At 35.3% G+C, this 19,160-nt stretch overlaps 1 protein-coding gene across 7 annotated transcripts in view; it reads left to right on the forward strand.

Annotated features, from left to right (window-relative positions):
* The window catches only part of CPLANE1 (ciliogenesis and planar polarity effector complex subunit 1), a 130,261-nt gene that overhangs the window by 23,173 nt on the left and 87,928 nt on the right, over window positions 1-19,160 (forward strand). For all 7 annotated transcript variants that reach the window (XM_060009574.1, XM_060009578.1, XM_060009579.1 and 4 more), the window contains exons 16-24: window positions 2,022-2,195; window positions 5,903-6,131; window positions 7,284-7,423; window positions 10,019-10,236; window positions 12,798-12,962; window positions 15,607-15,745; window positions 16,943-17,052; window positions 17,172-17,330; window positions 17,447-17,555. In XM_060009574.1, the coding sequence (XP_059865557.1) occupies window positions 2,022-2,195; window positions 5,903-6,131; window positions 7,284-7,423; window positions 10,019-10,236; window positions 12,798-12,962; window positions 15,607-15,745; window positions 16,943-17,052; window positions 17,172-17,330; window positions 17,447-17,555 (1,443 nt within the window). The remainder of the gene's footprint in view (window positions 1-2,021; window positions 2,196-5,902; window positions 6,132-7,283; window positions 7,424-10,018; window positions 10,237-12,797; window positions 12,963-15,606; window positions 15,746-16,942; window positions 17,053-17,171; window positions 17,331-17,446; window positions 17,556-19,160) is intronic.

The following is a 19,160-nucleotide window of genomic DNA, read 5'->3' on the forward strand; positions in this document are numbered from 1 at the left end:
TATATAGTAGTGTGTATCTGTTAATCCCAACCTCCTAATTTATCCCTCCCCCTCACTTTTCCCCTTTAGTAACCATAAGTTTGTTTTCGATGTCTGTGAGTCTGTTTCTGTTTTGTAAATAAGTTCATTTGTATCATCTTTTTAGATTCCACATATAAGTGATGTCATATGCAGCCACTGTTTATAGATTTCTTACTTTTGGTGATATTTGTCTTTTTAAATGTTTGTGTTCATTACAGAAGTAGTACAAGTTCATTTTAGACAATTTTGAAATATGGAAAGGTTTAAAGAAGAAAATAAAATCACTTAATCTACCCTTTTTTGTCTATATACATTTATGTATGTATATTCTGTTTTATAATCTTTTAAACTTAATATTATGAATATTTTCCAATGTAAATAATTCTTTTTAAAAACCTATTAAGCCTTTTCCTCATTATTGCACATTTTAGATTGGTGCCACCTATTTACTATTGATGTTTTAAATAATGCTGTAGTGTACATAAATTTTTGTGAACATTACTAATAATATCTCTAGGTTAAATTTTGAGAAATGAGGTTACAGGATCAAAGAGAATCCATGGTTTTAAGACTTTTGATGCCTGGTGTCAAATTGCCCTCCAAAAGGACTGGTAGCTGTGTATGAGTGGAAGACTTTTATGTGTGACTTTTTTTTTTTTTTTTATGTGTGACTTTTTAACTGACTGATATTCTTTTTTTTTTTTTTTCGGTAGTATTGTCATGACTTGATAATAAATTTCAAGATAAGTTGAACCTATTGTAATGTATTTGTTTTAATTTTTAATGACAGTTGTTTAGAGTATATTAATCATATCCCTACTGGGTCAGGAGTCCCCAAGGCTACCCCCACGTTCAGGGATTCACAGGGAGGACTCACAGGGCCTAGTGTATAGTTGTACTCACACCTATGATTCATTACAATGAAAGGATACAAAGCAAAATCAGCAAAGGGAAAAGGAGCATGGGGTGAAGTCCGGAGGAAACCAGGCACAAGCTTCCAAGAAGTGACAAGATAGAAATGGCCATACACATATCGAACTTAATATTATTGTGAATACCTACCAAATGACTTCCTTTCTTTTTTTTCTTTTTTTTGTTTTGGCTGTGCCACGTGGCTTGTGAGATCTTAGTTCTCACAACCAGGGATCAAACCCGGGACCCCTGCAGTGGAAGCACGGAGTCCTAACCATTGGCCCACCAGGGAATTCCCCCCAAGTGACTTCTGAGAAAGAAAGATACTTTGCCATTGTTGGGGCCATACATTTTATAAAAATTAATGTTAACTTAGTATTTATCTGTGTTTAATAGTTTTAACTGTTTATTTACATATATCTGAATGACAATTTATATTATTGAGTTTTGATTTTCAAATAGGGATGACACATGTTTGCTCCTACTAGTTTATATCAGAGTCACCCTAGAAATAGTGATGTAACTCTCTCCCTCCCCTGCCTTCTCCCTCCACTCCACGTGTTCCTTTTGTCCATACCTCCCAGAAGAATCTTATGGTAAGGACTTACTCTTACTAATGGAAATATATCATAATATCCAGACCTAATGGTACAGAAAAAAGCATGAAGAATCACTGCTCTGGTGCTTTTCAGATTATCTTTGTAGTAAACCCTGCCTCCTTTCATTAAAGAAAGAAAATTAGAAAGGGAAGAAAGTAGGGAAAATAAATAATGAAATGCTAAACTTGCAAGTCCATTATGGCTGGATTGTTTGTATAGATCCTTCCATGTTTTTAGGTAAAACTAGTAGCTTGAGGTTAAAAGAGTTCCTAAGTGTATGTGCTGATAATTACGAGCTAATTATTTTTGTTCTGTTGTCTTCAAGAAGTGTAGATAGCTATTATAAATTAACTTGTGTAGGCCATGGGTGTTCATCTCAGAAAAAAGTTGTAATTATAATTTTCTTTTTGCATAATGTTGGGAACTTAAATATTACTACTTTTGATAGTTTGATCAGAATCTCCTTTGGTCATTTGGTGTATCCTGCAGTTCCTGAGAAGTCTCATTGTGAGTTTGGAGTGACTGGAAACGTTCATCCTGAAGCGGCGGTGAAGGTTGTCCAGTCCATGGCCCGCTTCATGGCTTCCTATTTCACCAATCAGCTGCTTTGCATTTTGCCACCTCACAATGTGAATGTTCTTCCTCCCCTTCATATTAAAACAGGTAAACAAATAATTTTCTCACCTTGTTTTTGCACGTAATATTTAAAATCATATTATACGGTGATCATTAGTCCATGGAAATAAAACTGTTCTAGCTCAGTGCCTGAACGCTAAGGAGATACACAAGTGACTGTTTACGAATGAATATAATCTGAGAAAGGTAATTGCTTTGGACTTGTTTTTATTGAATATGTATTTTTAAATTGGGAATTTTGGACACATTGGCATTTATAAAGTTTCCATTTTTAAAGTAAAAGGGCTATAAAAATGTAATTTAACAAATTTTGAGTATGCTAATTTAGAATTTAATTTTATTTGGACATTTTACTTTTATAATTTTATTTGAATCATTTTCTTTGCTCTACTTAATCATTTCATTAATAGAGTCAAAATGTACCTAATCTGTGTGAGGTAACTGCCCTACCCTAATGGAAATAAGCATGTACACAGATTTCTATGATATTCATTCATTCCAATAATTTTTATTAGTGCCTGCTATGTGTCAAGTAGTGTTGTAGGTGCTGGAAATATATTAGCTTGCACCATATGAGATTAATAATATGAAAACATCTGTAGTTTTGTCTTGTCTTGACATTTGGAACAGATTTATCCTAACTGCCATGAACAAAACAGATGAAATACCTGTTCTTTTATGGAAGTACATCTAATAGATTGAGACGGAAAATTAAATAGATGCATATATAAACAAAGATCTATCAAATGGTGACAATTATTATGCAGAGAACTAAGTAGAGAAATGTATTGTGACTGAGTCGGTAGTTGAGGTGGTGACTTTAGGGAAGAGCTCTCTGCGGGGGTGACATTTAAACTGAACTCTTAATGACAAGAAGGAGCCAGCCATGGACGCATAGGACTTAGAGCATTATATGCTGAGCCTGTGCAAAGGCTCTAGAGCAAGGACAAACTTGATGTGTCTGAGAAACTGAAAGACTGGTGTAGCTGGAGCACAGAGGGTGAGGTAGAGAGTGGTATGAGATGAAGACAGAGATAGATGGCCAGGTGATGTAAGCCAGGGTATGAAATCTGAATTTTATTTTAGGTACAGTGGGAAGTTATTGGAGGGCTTTAAGCAGGAAATAACACGAACTGATAAACATGTACAAGGCACACATAGAGTAGTACAAGATGTAATATAATTAGAAGTTTAATAGAAGTAGCAACAAGTGGTCATCAGATTTAATCACAGAACTGTGGATTTTGAACTATGTGTTTGGACTCTAATTTTCTCAGGGTGTGGGTGGGAGTGGAGGACTGTCCTCACCCACTTGGATGCTTCAACAGTAGTGTTAGACTCTAGTGTCGTCAGGGTTTTCAGGAGCTTCTAGACCCTAGAGAGCCTTATATGTAAGGTAGGATCAGAAAGGAAATTGTCTAGAGGTTCCTTTTCAGAGGTGTCTGCTTCCCTGGGGAAGAAAAGTTGGCCCTGACCTGATTATGGCTTCTCTTAGGGAGCTGGTGTAAACAGAGAAACAGGTGCTCTGTTTTTCCAGGATCTACCTTCTCCCCTTTCCCTCTCCATTGGCCACTAACTCAGTTTCAGCTGGTGCTCCGTCCTTTTCTCCCTGAGAACAGCCTGTGCTTCTTTCTCTCACTTTATGCTTTCCTCTGACTGAACCTCTCAGTTGGATATTACTTATTTCCTTGTACATTTGACACTAATTATTACAATAGTTTTTTATCTAGGCTCTCTTTATTTTGTCACAAGTGAGGTATTTACTACTTGTGCTCCCTATTTTTGGTAATAATGTTTCTGATAACAAATTGTATCCTTAATCCATATAATTTTACTGAAGGAGAGAGGCAGAACTCATGTGGTTTTAATTTTTTAAAATATTTATTTATTTATTTATGGCTGCATTGGGTCTTCGTTGCTGTGCACGGGCTTCTCATTGTGGTGGCTTCTAGGCACGTGGGCTTCAGTAGTTGTGGCACGTGGGCCCAGTAGTTGTGGCTTGCGGGCTCTAGAGCACAGTCTCAGTAGTTGTGGTGCACGGGCTTAGTTGCTCTGCGGCATGTGGGATCTTCCTGGACCAGGGCTCGAACCTGTGCCCCCTGCATTGGCAGGCGGATTCTTAACCACTGCGCCACCAGGGAAGCCCTCATGTGGTTTTTAGAAAAATCTTAAAAAAAAAAGAAGTACAATCCTGGTATTCAGAAGATTTATCTCAATTTCTTATCTTTCTGTCCTACAATATTTATAGGACTTTTGCTCTTTGCTAATGATTTTTATCTTTACAGATGACTTTACATACCTAAGGGAGACTGATATTTATCACACTTTGTGAAGAAAAGTGACAGAGTTATTGAATTGTTTCTGGGCAGACTCATAAATGTTCATAAAAGCTCAGAGACATACCTTTTTATTCCCTACGTAAATATCTTCCCAGTTAGAGGAGAGAGTAGGAGAGAAGACTTTGTGTTCTTTTCCTATGCCCGAGACTAGACTATGATTGTTGACAATTTAAATATCTGAAACTTGTTATATATCCTTTAATTTCTTTAATCTCCCTCTGTCTTGAAAAATGATATTAGCAGGCTTGACTTAGAATATATTTCATGTTAATCTTTTAAATCAGAACTAGTGGCAGAATGTATTGCGGATTTGAGTTGCTTATTTGGTATGATGTTTGCTGTGTGAAAGCAGTAAAAATTTCAGAAAATTAAATCATTTAAATTCTTTTAATGGTACAGTGCCTTACTCATAGTGAATTAAAAACTGGAAAAATTTCATCAATCTCCTGGCTGTTTGCCTATGCAGAATCAAACAGTCATTGATTGACTAAATTTTTCGTTTCTTTCCATATCTTTGTCAAAGAGCTAAAATGTTAGTGCTTGGTGTGGGCAGAGCCTATGCAGATCACATAAGAAACTAATCATTTCATTTCAAGGAGCAAAAACCTTCATATACTAATTACCAGTTTTATTTTGAGGGAGTGAGTGAAAATCTTAGCAATATGTATTTTTTAAAAGATAACAGTTCTGTCATAGTATTTTCAAATTTCTCATTCAAGTTACTTTAATTAGGGAAAGATACAGAAGGCTGGGGAGAAGGATATTATTACCCTTTGTATTTAATCTCAGGCCAGACTGAAATCTTGTCATTTGTTCAGGATTACTGAAAATCACAGTTTTCTACTTTCTGTTAAACACTGAACATTGAACATTTAATATGCTTGAGTATTACCTCAAACTAGATTTTTATCCCATGACACTATGAGGAATGCAAAGTCAGGTAAGATGCAGTCTCTGCCCTCCAGATTTCATAATGCAGTAGGAGAAATAGCTATATATTTCAGAGCAGCCCACAGTAGTAAACTGTACACTGTGACCGGTACGTTTACGTGTGTGTGTACGTTTATATTATCTGACCAAAAAGTTTCATTAAACTGTACTTACTTACCTTTATTTTGTGTAATGCACTCTGATACTGTCTCTTTTGTTTCTATGTCTACTCAGTTTCATGTTTTTAGGAATGCTGACATTTGCTTCATGACCCACTAAAGAGACACAGTGTTCAATGTTAAAAAGACTATTCTAGAGTACGTTAAGCATTATTTTAGGCCATTTTGTATGTATCTTCCTTGTTGTGGTTTTGTGTAGGAAATACTGATTGAAGAGATCTATAAAAAGAGGTGTGAGTTCTTGTATATATAATTGTAAAATCCATTTTCTTTAATTTACTCACAGAGCAGCCCTTTCGACTTATTCCTCTGCAACACTCGAAGGTGGCCAGTGTTGTTAGAGAGCAGAATCTTTCTAATGTGTGGACAGTTGAATATGCCCTTGAATTATTATTTATTGGTGGCCTGGTTCCAGAAGCTGTGTGGTTGGCACAGAAACTTGGAGACTGGAAGACGTCTGTTTCCATTGGTGTGGCCTTGCAGCTGTTCTGTAAACATGATAGCAATTTCACAAGGTATGTATTTTTAGGAAAGTATGATGGTCATCTAAAATATTTTTTATTTCAGTCATTGCTGGTATTTATGCATTTTGTGGAATCCTTAGTTCAGCATTGTCCAATAGAACTTTTTTCAGTAATGGAAATATTCTGTATGTGCTATCCAATCTGATAGCTACTAGCCACATGTATTTATTGAGCACTTGAAATGTGGATAATAAGACCAAGGAACTGGATTTTCCATCTAATTTTAATTAAATTTAGAGGGCTGTATACATCTAGTGGCTACTGTATTGGACAGATCAGAGGCTTACTTACAGTGTTAAAACATCTATTTAGCACATTAATTAGTTAGTAGTGCCCTCAAAGGGCCTACAGTCAATGGGAAAGTTTGTCTTTCCCAAACAGGATTTGAGTTTTAAGCTAATCAAACTAATCCCTATATTTTAACTATTCTGAAGGTTATGGTATTGCTGTGTCTTCTATATTTTTTAATTCAATAATTCAATGTATGTTTATTTATTAACATACATTGTTAATATGTTTATTATTAACAATGTATGTATGTTATTAACAATGTGTGTATGTTTATTATTATTATTTATCAAGCTCTATGCCAGGTGTTTTAGTGGATTGTAAACTTAAATGGTACATAGTTTCTATGCTTAGGCATTTATAGTTTAATAGGGAAAACAGGACAAAACATTATTACAATTTACATAGTATGGTAAGAACAGTGCCTGTGGTACAGTAGGGAGAGCACTAGTATCAAGTGAGGGAAGGACAGGAAATACTTTATGTGGGAGATGTCATTTGAGATGGGCATTGAAGGGAAGATGGGATCATGACAAACTGAGTAGCTGTAGGGAGAGAGAACATTCCAAATGAGAGCAAAGGCATTTGGCAAAAGCAAGTTTGGCTTGGTTTGGATAGAGTACATTTGTAGGGCAGCAGTGGGAGGTAAGGATGAGGAGATATATTAGTACCATAATTATGGAAAGCCTTAATACTATCCTTAATACAGTATTTCCTTGCTTATTTCTTGTCTAAATATAGGATGAATAAAGTGAATTTCTCTGTTCTTTAAAATTTCATGTTTAGCTCTTGATGTGTGTATGTTTCCTTTTTTCAAAATTTGTATTCTTTTCCCTTAATTTGATGTGATTTCAGGTCCAGGAAAAAGGGTCTGAATCTACCATTAAATATGACTCCAGCACAGATTTTCCAGGAAAAACTGCAGTGTTTTTTAGGTCAGCCGGCCTCTTTGGAAGCAAAAAAAGAAATGGGCTCAAAATACAAACAGTTTACAGGTGTGTTACCTATGTATGGTCGACACATGTATCGGCTTAATTAATATAAAGCTTATGGTATTTTAAAAAGCTTTTAAGTACCCACACATATATTAATGCTTTGAAGTAATAAGCTTATCAAAAATAAAATTTTGCTATTTATTCTTAATAATGGGAGCATCCCAAACTGATGCAGTTCAAAATACAATGTTCAGTATCTGAATGATATTCTGATTTTCCATACATAGCCTTTCTTTATACTAGTGGTATTTTGCTGCATTTAGATTGTTTTCTTTTGCAGTCATAGAATCGTAGAATCTCAGATGTCAAGGGGTACTTAGAACCTCTTGCCTAATGCATAAATCATAGAGTTGTTTTTTGCTTTTAATTTGAAAAGTTCTGAGTGGTATTATAAAAAAATAATATAATATTACATGTAATACATGGATTTACCCAGGAGCCCTATAAAATTCGTCTGTTTTAAAGAGGGGGAAATTTAGACAAAAAGTAATGAAGTCTGTTATTTAAAGTCATATATTTAATGATAAAACCAGGATAGCTGTTTTGTTTTATTAGTGCTTGTCTCCATTAAGGAGTGAGACTTCTCTAGATTCCTAGAGCTTATTAATTATAACTTCTCTTTCTGGAAAGAATTCATAATACTTGGAAATCAGACTGAAAATTTCTTTGATAATTTTCTGTCAGGTTTTTTTTTAAGTAAATGAAAGGATAATGTATCTACATGAAAGTTGATTTTGAAAAAAAGGACTAAAAAATTCCCAGTCTGAACTTCCAGTTCTGGCAATATATTGTTTTAGATGATCTGAAAACTCTCCTACAATAAATACATAGATACAGTGTGTTTCTAGATAAAATATAAAGATATGCATTTAAAGGCTAAGATTTAAAGAAAGTAAGGGAAATTTCCAGGGGTCAGAAAGAAAGAGAAAAAGTCAATGGATTCCACCCCTAGGTATTTACCCAAGAAAAATGAAAACATAGGTCCACTGAAAAACCTGTATATTGAATGTTCATAGCAGCTTTTTCATAATAGCCAAAAACTTGAAACAACTCAAATGCTTATCAACTTGTGGATGGAAGAACAAATTGCAATTTATCTGTACAATGGAATAATAATTAATAAAGAGTAGCAAACTACTGATAACATGCAACAACATGGATGAATTGAAGAACCATTATGCTGAATGAAAGAACTCAGAAATAAAACTACACACTGTGTGATTCCATTTATGTGATTTTATAAAAAACAACACTATAGGGACAAGAAACAGATCAATGGTTACATGAGAGTAAGGGGGGAATTGACAACAAAAGGGTATAAGAACTTTTGTGGAGTGATGAAAATGTCAAAATTCATTGAACTGGGGACTTCCCTGGTTGTCCAGTGGTTAAGACTCTGCACTCCTAGTGCAGGGGGCCCAGATTCCATCCCTGGTCAGGGAACTGGATCCCGCATGCCACAACTAAGCCACGTGCCACAGCTAAGACCTAGTGCAGCCAAATAAATATTTTAAAAAACAGAAAACAAACAAAACTCATTGAACTGTACACTTAAAAAGGATAAATTTTAGTGTACGTAAATTATACCTCAACAAACTGATTTAAAAACAAAAAACTCAGCAGATGGTTAGTGAACTGGAAAATGAATTTGATCTATCTCTGTATATATACACACACAAAAAAAATATATATAGAGAGAGAAAAATGTATAGATATAAAGAAAAGAGTTGGAAAATATGAAAGAGAAGTTAAACTTTGTATAGAATGTTGTGGAAGACACAACATATGTGTAATAGGAGTTTCAGTAGAGCCACACCAAATTCTGGATAGTGACTACCTCTGGAGAGAGGAAGTGAAATATGATTGGTACCTAAGGAATTTCAGCTGTATTTGCAACATTCTTTTTTAATCTAAATTGAATGTAGGAAACATGTTAATATCAGACAAGGATGAAGTCAGTACGTGAGTGTTTTCATATTATATTCTATACCTTAAAGTATGCTTAAAATATTTCCTAATATAAAAGTGCGTAAGTCTCCAATTCTGCCACCTGCATCTCTGCATTTTGCCTTCTGGAACATGTCTCCATATGTACATACACTTATATAATTGAAGCCATACTGTATGACTATTTTGTATATTTCTGGGGTTTTTTTTAGCTTCACAAGTCCTTTTTATTATAAAAGTACTGTGATGGACTATTATGAAAAAGAAAATAATTACTCTCTCACTGCCTTCATGTAATGTTGTATATTATTTTGGAGTCTTTCTTGACATTTTATTTTTCCCATTAATATTTTTTTCTTTTATTATTATTTTTGAGTCACAACTATATTCCAAGAATTTTTTATTATATAATTGTTATTACAGTGTCTTGTATAATTTTGGAAAAGTCTTTGTGCTCTGATTACCTATAATCTTAAAAGTAAGAGAATCTTTATTAAGTTTCTATCTAGAAGTTTGGGTGTTTTGCATGTCAACCAATATGTTCATTTTTGGCAATCAGCTTTTTCAGATATGAAATTTTATCCTACAAAATAACATGAAAAGTATAATATAAATTTTAACTACTTTACCTAATTTTGTATTTGCTAGATCCCATTGAAGAAGAAGATGCAGATCTGCTATTTGGTTCTGTGCAGGAAGTACTGAAAGCAGCAGTTATGGCTGATGCAGATATTCTTTCAGAGACATTTCAGCTTCTGATAAACTCTGCCAAGGACTTCAGTCAGAGATTGTGGGGCTTAGTGCCGGTCGGCTTGTATCTTCCAGCTCCTCCATTATATTGTCCTCAGCCAGCTATTCTTAGTGAAGTAAGCTTAGTGCTTAATCTTTCAATTAATTTAAAGTTGATTTTGTCCAATTTTTAAAATAATCAACTTGTTAATAATCATCAAGTTAAAAATGCAGGCTCTGAAGCTAACTTCTGGATTCCAGCTTTGCTGTTTATTTATTGTGTAATATTGGGCAATGTACTAAACTGATGTTTAAGTTTCCTTATCTGTAAAATGAAGTTGATGATAGTACCTCTGACAGCATTATTGAGAGTATTAAATGAGATATCCTGTAAAAGCTTTTACTTTAGGGCCTAGGACACATAGTAAGCATTCAATAAATGTTAAAATTATTTCAATAATAAAACAAAATTAAGAGATATTTCTCTGTATCCAGATTTTTAAAAAATAAACATTTGTTTAGGGTAGCAAAAAGAATGTCAGAATTTAGAAGCCATACATTATTTTTTATTTATTTATTTATTTTTGGCTGCATTGGGTCTTCGTTGCTGCGTGCGGGCTTTCTCTAGTTGTGGCGAGCGGGGGCTACTCTTCGTTGTGGTGCGTGGGCTTCTTATTGCAGTGGCTTCTCTTGTTGTGGAGCACGGGTTCTAGGCATGTGGGCTTCAGTAGTTGTGGCATGTGGGCTCAGTAGTTGCAGGTTGCAGGCTGTAGAGTGCAGGCTCAGTAGTTGTGGCGCATGGGCTTAGTTGCTCTGCGGCATGTGGGATCTTCCAGGACCAGGGCTTGAACCTCGTGTTCCTTGCATTGGCAGGTGGATTCTTAACCACTGTGCCACCAGGGAAGTCCCAAGCCATACATTATTTTAGTCTTTTATTCATCTCATTGTCTGTGCCTCTTTTGAAAGACTTAGTTTGATTTTTCTTTGATTTGAAAGGTCATTTTTTTTCTCCTATACTTTTCAATTGATAGTTCTGTCTTATAAATAGCAATACTGTATTCCTCTCAGGAACTTTTCCTCTGCTCTTATTGAAAATCATAACATAGCTGGTTTTAGGATTTAAAGTGTTAATGTAAATTATTTACATTTAAATTGTTTTAATATTCAATTAGCTGTTTAAATTGATTCTGGTATTGTTTCTTTACTACTTTTTCAGAATTAGCAACTTTTTTCTTTTTCTTTTTTTAGACTTATTTGCTGTATTCTCATTGTTATATTTCAAGTTACGTTTCAGTAGATTAAAATATTTCATTTGTTGATATTTCAGGTGTAATATATTACAAATGGAAAGAATAAGTAGTCCATGGTATTTCTCAGTAATTCCTCTTTCCTCTCATATCTAAGTCTTCAGTATGTTGGTTTAGGAATTAGAAATAGCATTTAAGATATTTTTAGATATGCTGTGCTGATATTAGTTTGGTACCTATCCTTAGTAGTACTTCATTTTATTATTTTTTAGTAAAATAATCTCCAATGGTAGGATTTCTCTTAAATGTCCCTCTGTATCAGTTAGAACCCTTTGGGTTGTAAGTAACAGAAAACTTGGTAAATATTGGCTGGCATAATTGAGAAGTCCAGTTATGTTACCAAAGACTTCGGCTCTTTCTTTTAGTTTGTTTTCTAAGGTGTCAGCTTCAGTTTAAGGCTGGCTCCCTTTGTGGGAGCAGAATGGCTGCCAGTAGCTTCTAAGGATACCTTGTCCATGTCCAAAGGGAGTGGGAATGGGAGAAAGAAAAGTAGTAAAAAAGTATTTCTTTCCCAGCATTCCAAGCAAGAGTACTGAGAGTTACTCTTGTAAGACCGACTGAGGTCACTTCCCTGTCCTCGAATCAAACACCTTGACTAGGGCTAATACAAAGTACTGCTTGGCAATTGACTAGGACCTTCCTTGGCAGCTAGGGATATGGGATCAGCTCTCCTTGAATCATTTGGCTATGTAGGAGTGGGGCAGATACCCAAATAAAAACTGAATACTCTTAAGAAGTGACAATGGTAGGAGAAGGTTGGGGAAGCAAATGTTTACAGTATTCACATTATCTCATTCTCTGGGAAATTAATCTGTAGCTACTGACTTGAATTGTGTTTATTCAAGAAACATTTGTTGGATCCTACCACATATTGGAGTTTACTCTATGCACTATATGACAAGACCTTTGCTCCTGGGTAGTTCTCAATAGTGTGGGAAACAGATACATAAATCAGCAAGAATAGATTAGTGAAAGCTATAATGGAAGTCTGAGCAAAGACTCATAGTAGCACAGAATGGGAGGGCTTCACAGAGGAGGTGACATTGAAATATAATGGGATTTTTCCAGGAAGAGGAAGGGAAAAGTCATTCTTTTTGAAAGGAGCTTTCTCTGTAACATTCCACCCATGGAGTCCGGGGTGATGGCTTCAACTGTTGTAGCCAAAGACTTGGGATTAGGGTCGACTCACCCCTTTACATTGTTTGAGGTGAGAGAAGTGTTTCCTTGACACTAGAAATAGCAATAGTTAATCTCTGAGGCCATGTCTCAAAACTTCTTTTATAAATGTCCAGGAGTATTCTACTTTGAGAAGCACTATCTTTATTTTCACTTTAACATTTTAAGTTTCTGTTTTACTAGCTACTAAAATTGTTGTTATTGTTTCTTTTTAGGAAGATGGTGATGATCTTCTTCTAAAAGCTGAAAAAGATAATCGCCAAAAGGTGTCTGGAATCCTTCAACGTGTTCTCTTGCTTTTCCGGGCAGCTCGGTGTTCTTTTCCTGTAGCACAGTGGTACATCTTGCAGTTGAGATGGGCAAGAAAAGTCATGCAGAAGGTATGGAAATGTCCTCATCACTTATGTGCTATTGAAATAGGGAAGAACCTTTGTATTCTATTGCAAGTTAATCACTAAAGGTTTATTGCTTCTAACCTTGAATTATACATAATGGCCCATCTTTGGGAACCCTGCTTCCCTGGTAATGAGCATTAAGCTAAAATACCTCTTTTTAGCTAACAGGAAACGTCCTGACCAGGCCCACCTGTGAATGACTGCAGGGAGGAAGAAATTAACACATGCCCTCCAGAGGCTGATGGGAACCAGGAAGTGTTTGACTTTACTCCCTCCCCTTTTAGTATAAAAGGAGCCTGAATTCTAACTCAGGCAAGATGGTTCTTTGTGGCATGAGCCCACCATCTTCTCTGTTGGCTGGCTTTCCGAATAAAGTCATTATTCCTTGCCCCAAGAACTCAGTTCTCGATTATTGACCTGTAGTGCAGCAAGCATTATGAGCTTAGACTCGGTAACAGTATGGTAAACAATTTAAATATACTAATATTTATTAATATTTATAACTGTGATATTTTCCCAAGGAGTCCTGCCCTATAAATCCATAAATTTCAGGCTTATTTATAGTACGAAACCTGCTTCTCAAAGTAGAATACTCCTGGACATTTATAAAGGAAGTTTTGAGGCATGGCCTCAGACGCGGGCTTCTCATTGCAGTGGCTTCTCTTGTTGTGGAGCACAGGCTCTAGGCACGCGAGCTTCAGTAGTTGTGGCTCATGGGCTCTAGAGTGCAGGCTCAGTAGTTGTGGCGCATGGGCTTAGTTGCTCTGCAGCATGTGGGATCTTCCCGGACCAGGGATTGAACCCGTGTCCCCTGCATTGGCAGGCGGATTCTTAACCGCTGTGCCACCAGGGAAGCCCGTATGTATAAGTTTTTGTGTAGACACATGTTTTTCATCCATGGGTCAAACTGCACCAATAATTGCAAGGATATAGGTAGCCAAAAGATACAGATGATATGTAGTGAACTCTGGAATTGCATACACTGCTCCAAGTCTTTTCTCACTGTAGAAGAATGTGTCCTGGTTTTTTTTTAATGTCATGACACAAAAGGGAACTATTTCAGTTATTTAACATCTCCTTTTTATATCTCTCTAATTATATAGCTTGGGTAACATTTTCCAGGGGTCATACTCCATAAATCCATACATTCTAGATTTGTTTCTAATAACCAGCCTAGACTGACTCTGTACATCTGGTAAATACCATTAATTTGTTTGGCAAGAAGTCTGTCCTTAGCATGCTTACAAGGGGATTTGACTAGATCATGTCTTTCTGGAAGTGAATGGTAGAGGGAGAAAATAGATTACAAGCCTACTGCTAATCCTTTTCTTCCCAGGTTTATGTCTCTTAGATCCCTTTTATTCTTTTTTTTAATAAGTTTATTTTTATTTATTTATTTTTGGCTGCGTTTGGTCTTTGTTGCTGCGTGTGGGCTTTCTCTAGTTGCGGCGAGCGGGGGCTACTCTTCTTTGCAGTGCACTTGCTTCTCATTGCGTTGGCTTCTCTTGTTGTGGAGCACGGGCTCCTGGTGTGTGGACTTTAGTAGTTGTGGCACACGGGCTCAGTAGTTGTGGCGCACAGGCTTAGTTGCTCAACAGCATGTGGGATCTTCCCGGACCAGGGCTTGAACTCGTGTTCACTGGATTGTCAGGCAGATTCTTAACCACTGTGCCACCAGGGAAGTCCCGCTTTTCTTTTATTCTATCACAGTTTCCTTTTAACACACAGTAGTTTCCTTTATTTTCTATTCTTGATTTGTTAGAGAGATTAGGTAGTTGGTCCTGAACTATATTTTGGATTTGTCTGTCATTTTTCATTTAGTGTCATTTAAGTTGTTCCTCTTTCTTTTTATTTTCTATAAGCTGGTAATTAATCTATCCTCATGAAAGTAGACAGATTTGATTAAATTCAGGTTAACATTTTCTTAGAATTGAATCCTTCATAAGTGGTATTGTATACTTCCCCTCTGCAGCATATCATGTTGCACATACGTCTTTTTCTTTCACTTTTCATGGTATGAGATGGATCAGTGAATTTGGGTCATGTTCCACCCACTATCATGTTCTCCATCAACCCATCAATTTTTTACCTAATTTAGCATTTATTGATGATCCTCGCTAGAGTCATTTTTTTATTAGGAGTTGCCAAATGATGACTTTATAATTCTGTCACTTATAGATTAGTTTTTTAAAGTTTTGTATGTAGATATACCTTTTTCTGTATTAGTTTTTAGGTAATGCACGTAGGTAGAGTTAGATACTTAAGTTTATTTTCTTTACTATTCCTTTGGGGAAAGTCAGGGGAAATAGCATTAAATTCTTTTTATACAGAACTTTTTAGGCAAAACTGAGTGACAAGAGAGGTTAATTTGGCTAGAACGTTTTTTTTTTTCCTTTGAGATTTAGCCTAGTGAATTTGTTGAGTTAAATTTGTGAGCTACGTTTCTGAAAGTACAAGTGATTTCAGGGATATTGTCTTACATTGTATGGGAACCATGCTGTGTTTTCCACTCTTTATGGTTTATCTTACCTGCCTTGTTTGTTGCTTTATAGTTTCCTTAAAAATTGACTTATAAAAAAAAAATTGACTTATATGACTGGTAATTAACATATTCTTTCTTTACTTTCAGATTCGAATGAAAGGATCCCTTCCTTCATTGAGTCCTTTCCCTCAGTCATTACTTAATTTCTGTAAAGGAGGTGTAGCATTCTTTCGACCCGGGACAACTGGAGACCACAAGCTTGATGAAGTGTCCATTAAAGCAATAGGTTTGTCCAAAATGAGCTGTTTCCTTATAAATTAGGCCTAAATATTAGTAATGATATATTTTACATTTGATTCGGGGAAGTTTCATGTAACAATACTGTGCTGATAATGAAAAGACCGTATGTGTATGTTGCCACCATGGAAATATATCTGAGGGAATTACCTGGTGGTCCAGTGGTCAAGAATCTGTGCTTCCACTGCAGGGGGCACAGGTTTGATCCCTAGTTGGGGAACTAAGATCCTGCATGCCTCGTGGTGCGGCCAGGGAAAAAGAAAAAAAAAAGGAAATATATCTAAGATACATTAGGTGAAAAAAAAGAGATAGTTGCAAAACTGTATATACATAGTATGATTTTATATATCTTTGTGTACCTGTATTACTTTTAATAAAAAAATTGTTTTATATTGGAAATTATATTTCTAATATTGAAAATTTTTTAACTTAAATGCCTATTTTTTTTTAAAATAAATTTATTTATTTATTTATTTTTGGCTGTGTTGGGTCTTTGTTGCTGTGCTCGGGCCCTCTCTAGCTGTGGTGAACGGGGGCTACCCTTCATTGCAGTGCACGGGCTTCTCATTGCGGTGGCTTCTCTTGTTGTGGAGCACAGGCTTTAGGCACGCGAGCTTCAGCAGTTGTGGCACATGGGCTCAGCAGCTGTGGCTCCTGGACTCTAGAGTGCAGGCTCAGTAGTTGTGGCACATGGGCTTAGTTGCTCTGCGGCATGTGGAATCTTCCCGGATCAGAGCTCAAACCTGTGTCCCCTGCATTGGCAGGCGGATTCTTAACCACTGTGCCACCAGGAAGTCCTTTAAATGCCTATTAATAAGTGATTTTCCAAATAAATTAACAATATGGTATTAAGTAGAGCTATGTGTATTGGCTTTGAAAAATATTTACAATATACTCTAAGTTTAAAACAAGTAAACTACCAATAAATAGAGTAGCTTATTTACTCTATAAAGTGTTTTTAATATTTTCATGCGAGTATGACATGTATGAAATATTCTGGAATAATATGTGTAAAAATTCTGTAAGGATCTCCACAACTTTTATATAAAGTATTGAGTATGAGCATGTTTCTTTTGTAATCAACAGTATAAAGACATTTATTTTGGAAAAAAAATAACCAACAGTTGTTATAATATTAATGTATATACTCATACAGTCTTCTTTCATATTTCCATTCCTGATTTAGGTTGCTTCAGAGAACTTTGTGCTTTGTGTTGGATGCTGCATGTCCGTGATAAGTTATCCTATAGTTGCAGGCAATATCAGAAGGCAAGGGAAAATGTGGAGGGAAAAAAGGTATCAATTACACAAGAATAAGAAAAATAAATATTACTTGGGAAATAATTGCTTGATTGAAGAATCTAGTCTATCTCTCTAAAGTGAAAAGGAAATGATATTTTTCAATATCCATTTAGGACCTCAAAGTGAAGTTTGATTCTTGTATGGTTGAGCACTGTCTCAGTGCAGTGGAATGGGCTTGTAGAATGCTACCGTTCTCTCGGTTTTCCAATATTGAAGAACTTATTCAGGATCTAATTTTGAGCCTCATTGGAGAACTGCCACCAATCAGAGAGGTAATGTAAATGTAGGTGAAAATAAACTAAATCAGAATCAGAGACTTTAAAGAATTTTAATTTTATTTATAATTAAGAATGATGCTCATAAAACTCATTTTTAAATTTTTCTGAAGGTAGCAGAAATTTTTGTGAAAGCATTTCCCAATCCTGAGGACATAAGGGTTCCTGTAAGAGAAAAATATCACTCTCTTCAACAGAGACTCAGACACTATGTTGTGAAAGGTATTATTTGTCATTTCTTAGATATCTGATAGATAAATTGCTGAAGATTCTCATTTTGTTTTGAAAGCATTTATTTTCTAGTGCTTATGTTTTTATGCATTTCTCTTTGGAGATAGGAGTATGAGAAGTCAGAAGCACTTCCCCATTACGGAAGCACCAATTCTGTTGCTTTGGAACCAGACAAAGCTGACTTCATGTCATGGCTCTGTCAGTTAGTAACTGTGTGACCATAGGCAAGTTGCTCCGTATCTCTGAGCCTCTTTTCCTTATTTGTAAAATGAGTATATTAATACTTCTTTATGAATATGTATTGAAAGAGGATTAAAAAAGATAAAATATATAAAATGAATATATAGTGCTTTGTATAATCAGATATTTTATTGAAAACTAGTATTCTCCTTTTATGGTTATTTATGCTCCTTATTTTATACTATGCATTCAAGATGACCTTGTGAAAATTTTTTTTTATTGTGGTAAAATATAATACAAAATTTACCATTTTTAAGTGTACAGTTCAATGGCATTAAGCACAGGCATACCTTGGAGATATTTCAGGTTTGGTTCCAGACCACCATAATAAAGTGAATAATGCAGTAATGCAAGTCATATGAATTTTTTGGTTTCCTAGTGCATATAAAAGTTATGTTTGCAGTATACTATAGTCTATTAAGTGTGCTCTAAAAAAAGGCAATGTATATACCTTAATTTAAAAAGTACTTTATTGCTAAAAAATGCTAACCATTATCTGAGTCATAATCATAAGCAAGTCATAATCTTTTTGCAGTAGTAGCATTAAAGATCACTGATCACAGGTCAACAAAACAAATCTCATAATAATGAAAAAGTTGAAATGCTGTGAGAATTAGCAATATGTGACACAGAGACATGAAGTGAGCAAATGCTGCTGGAAAAATGGCACCAGTAGACTTGCTTGAAGGTTGCCCCAAACCTTCACAGATATTGCAATTTGTAAAAAATGCAATATCTGTGAAGTACAATGAAATGAGGTATTCATAATGTTGTAGAAATTTTTAAAGAATTCAGATTACTCTCTGTTTTAGAACTATAGTTATTTAAGTCTAGTAATATCCTATGATGTACATTATTGCATTAATGTACTTACATTGTATTTATATTTTTTCAGACTTTTTTGAAATCTCTAAAATGTCATGTTTATGTATTAATGATACTTAAAAATTTTTATGCAGGTAGTCTTGAAAAACCTCCCTTTCTACTGTTTTCTGTTACTTGAAGTCAGAAAGGTGTTTTTGTTTCTTTGGCTAAAATTATACTTATTTTCTCTTGTGTGCCACTCTATGGGAGTGAGAAGAATGTTAGTGATTCTTTCTCTAATTATCAGATTTTTGAACCAGTTAAATTGCTTCTAAATTTTTTGTTTTCCAGGGCATACTTTTTTATGGAGTCACTTTTATTGTTCTTTAATGGACCTTTTCTAGCTTCTCCTGTTCTACCTTAAAAATATGGACCATACCTTTCTAACAGATATTGAAAAAAAGCATGATCTGTAAGATTGTAGAACTAAGCCTTAGCCATCAGTTAGATTTCATGTTCCCAGGGGGGACCAGAATTGCGTCCCCTTATGTC

This window comes from Delphinus delphis, chromosome 3, assembly GCF_949987515.2.
Source record: "Delphinus delphis chromosome 3, mDelDel1.2, whole genome shotgun sequence".
Classification (NCBI taxonomy): Eukaryota; Metazoa; Chordata; class Mammalia; order Artiodactyla; family Delphinidae; genus Delphinus; species Delphinus delphis.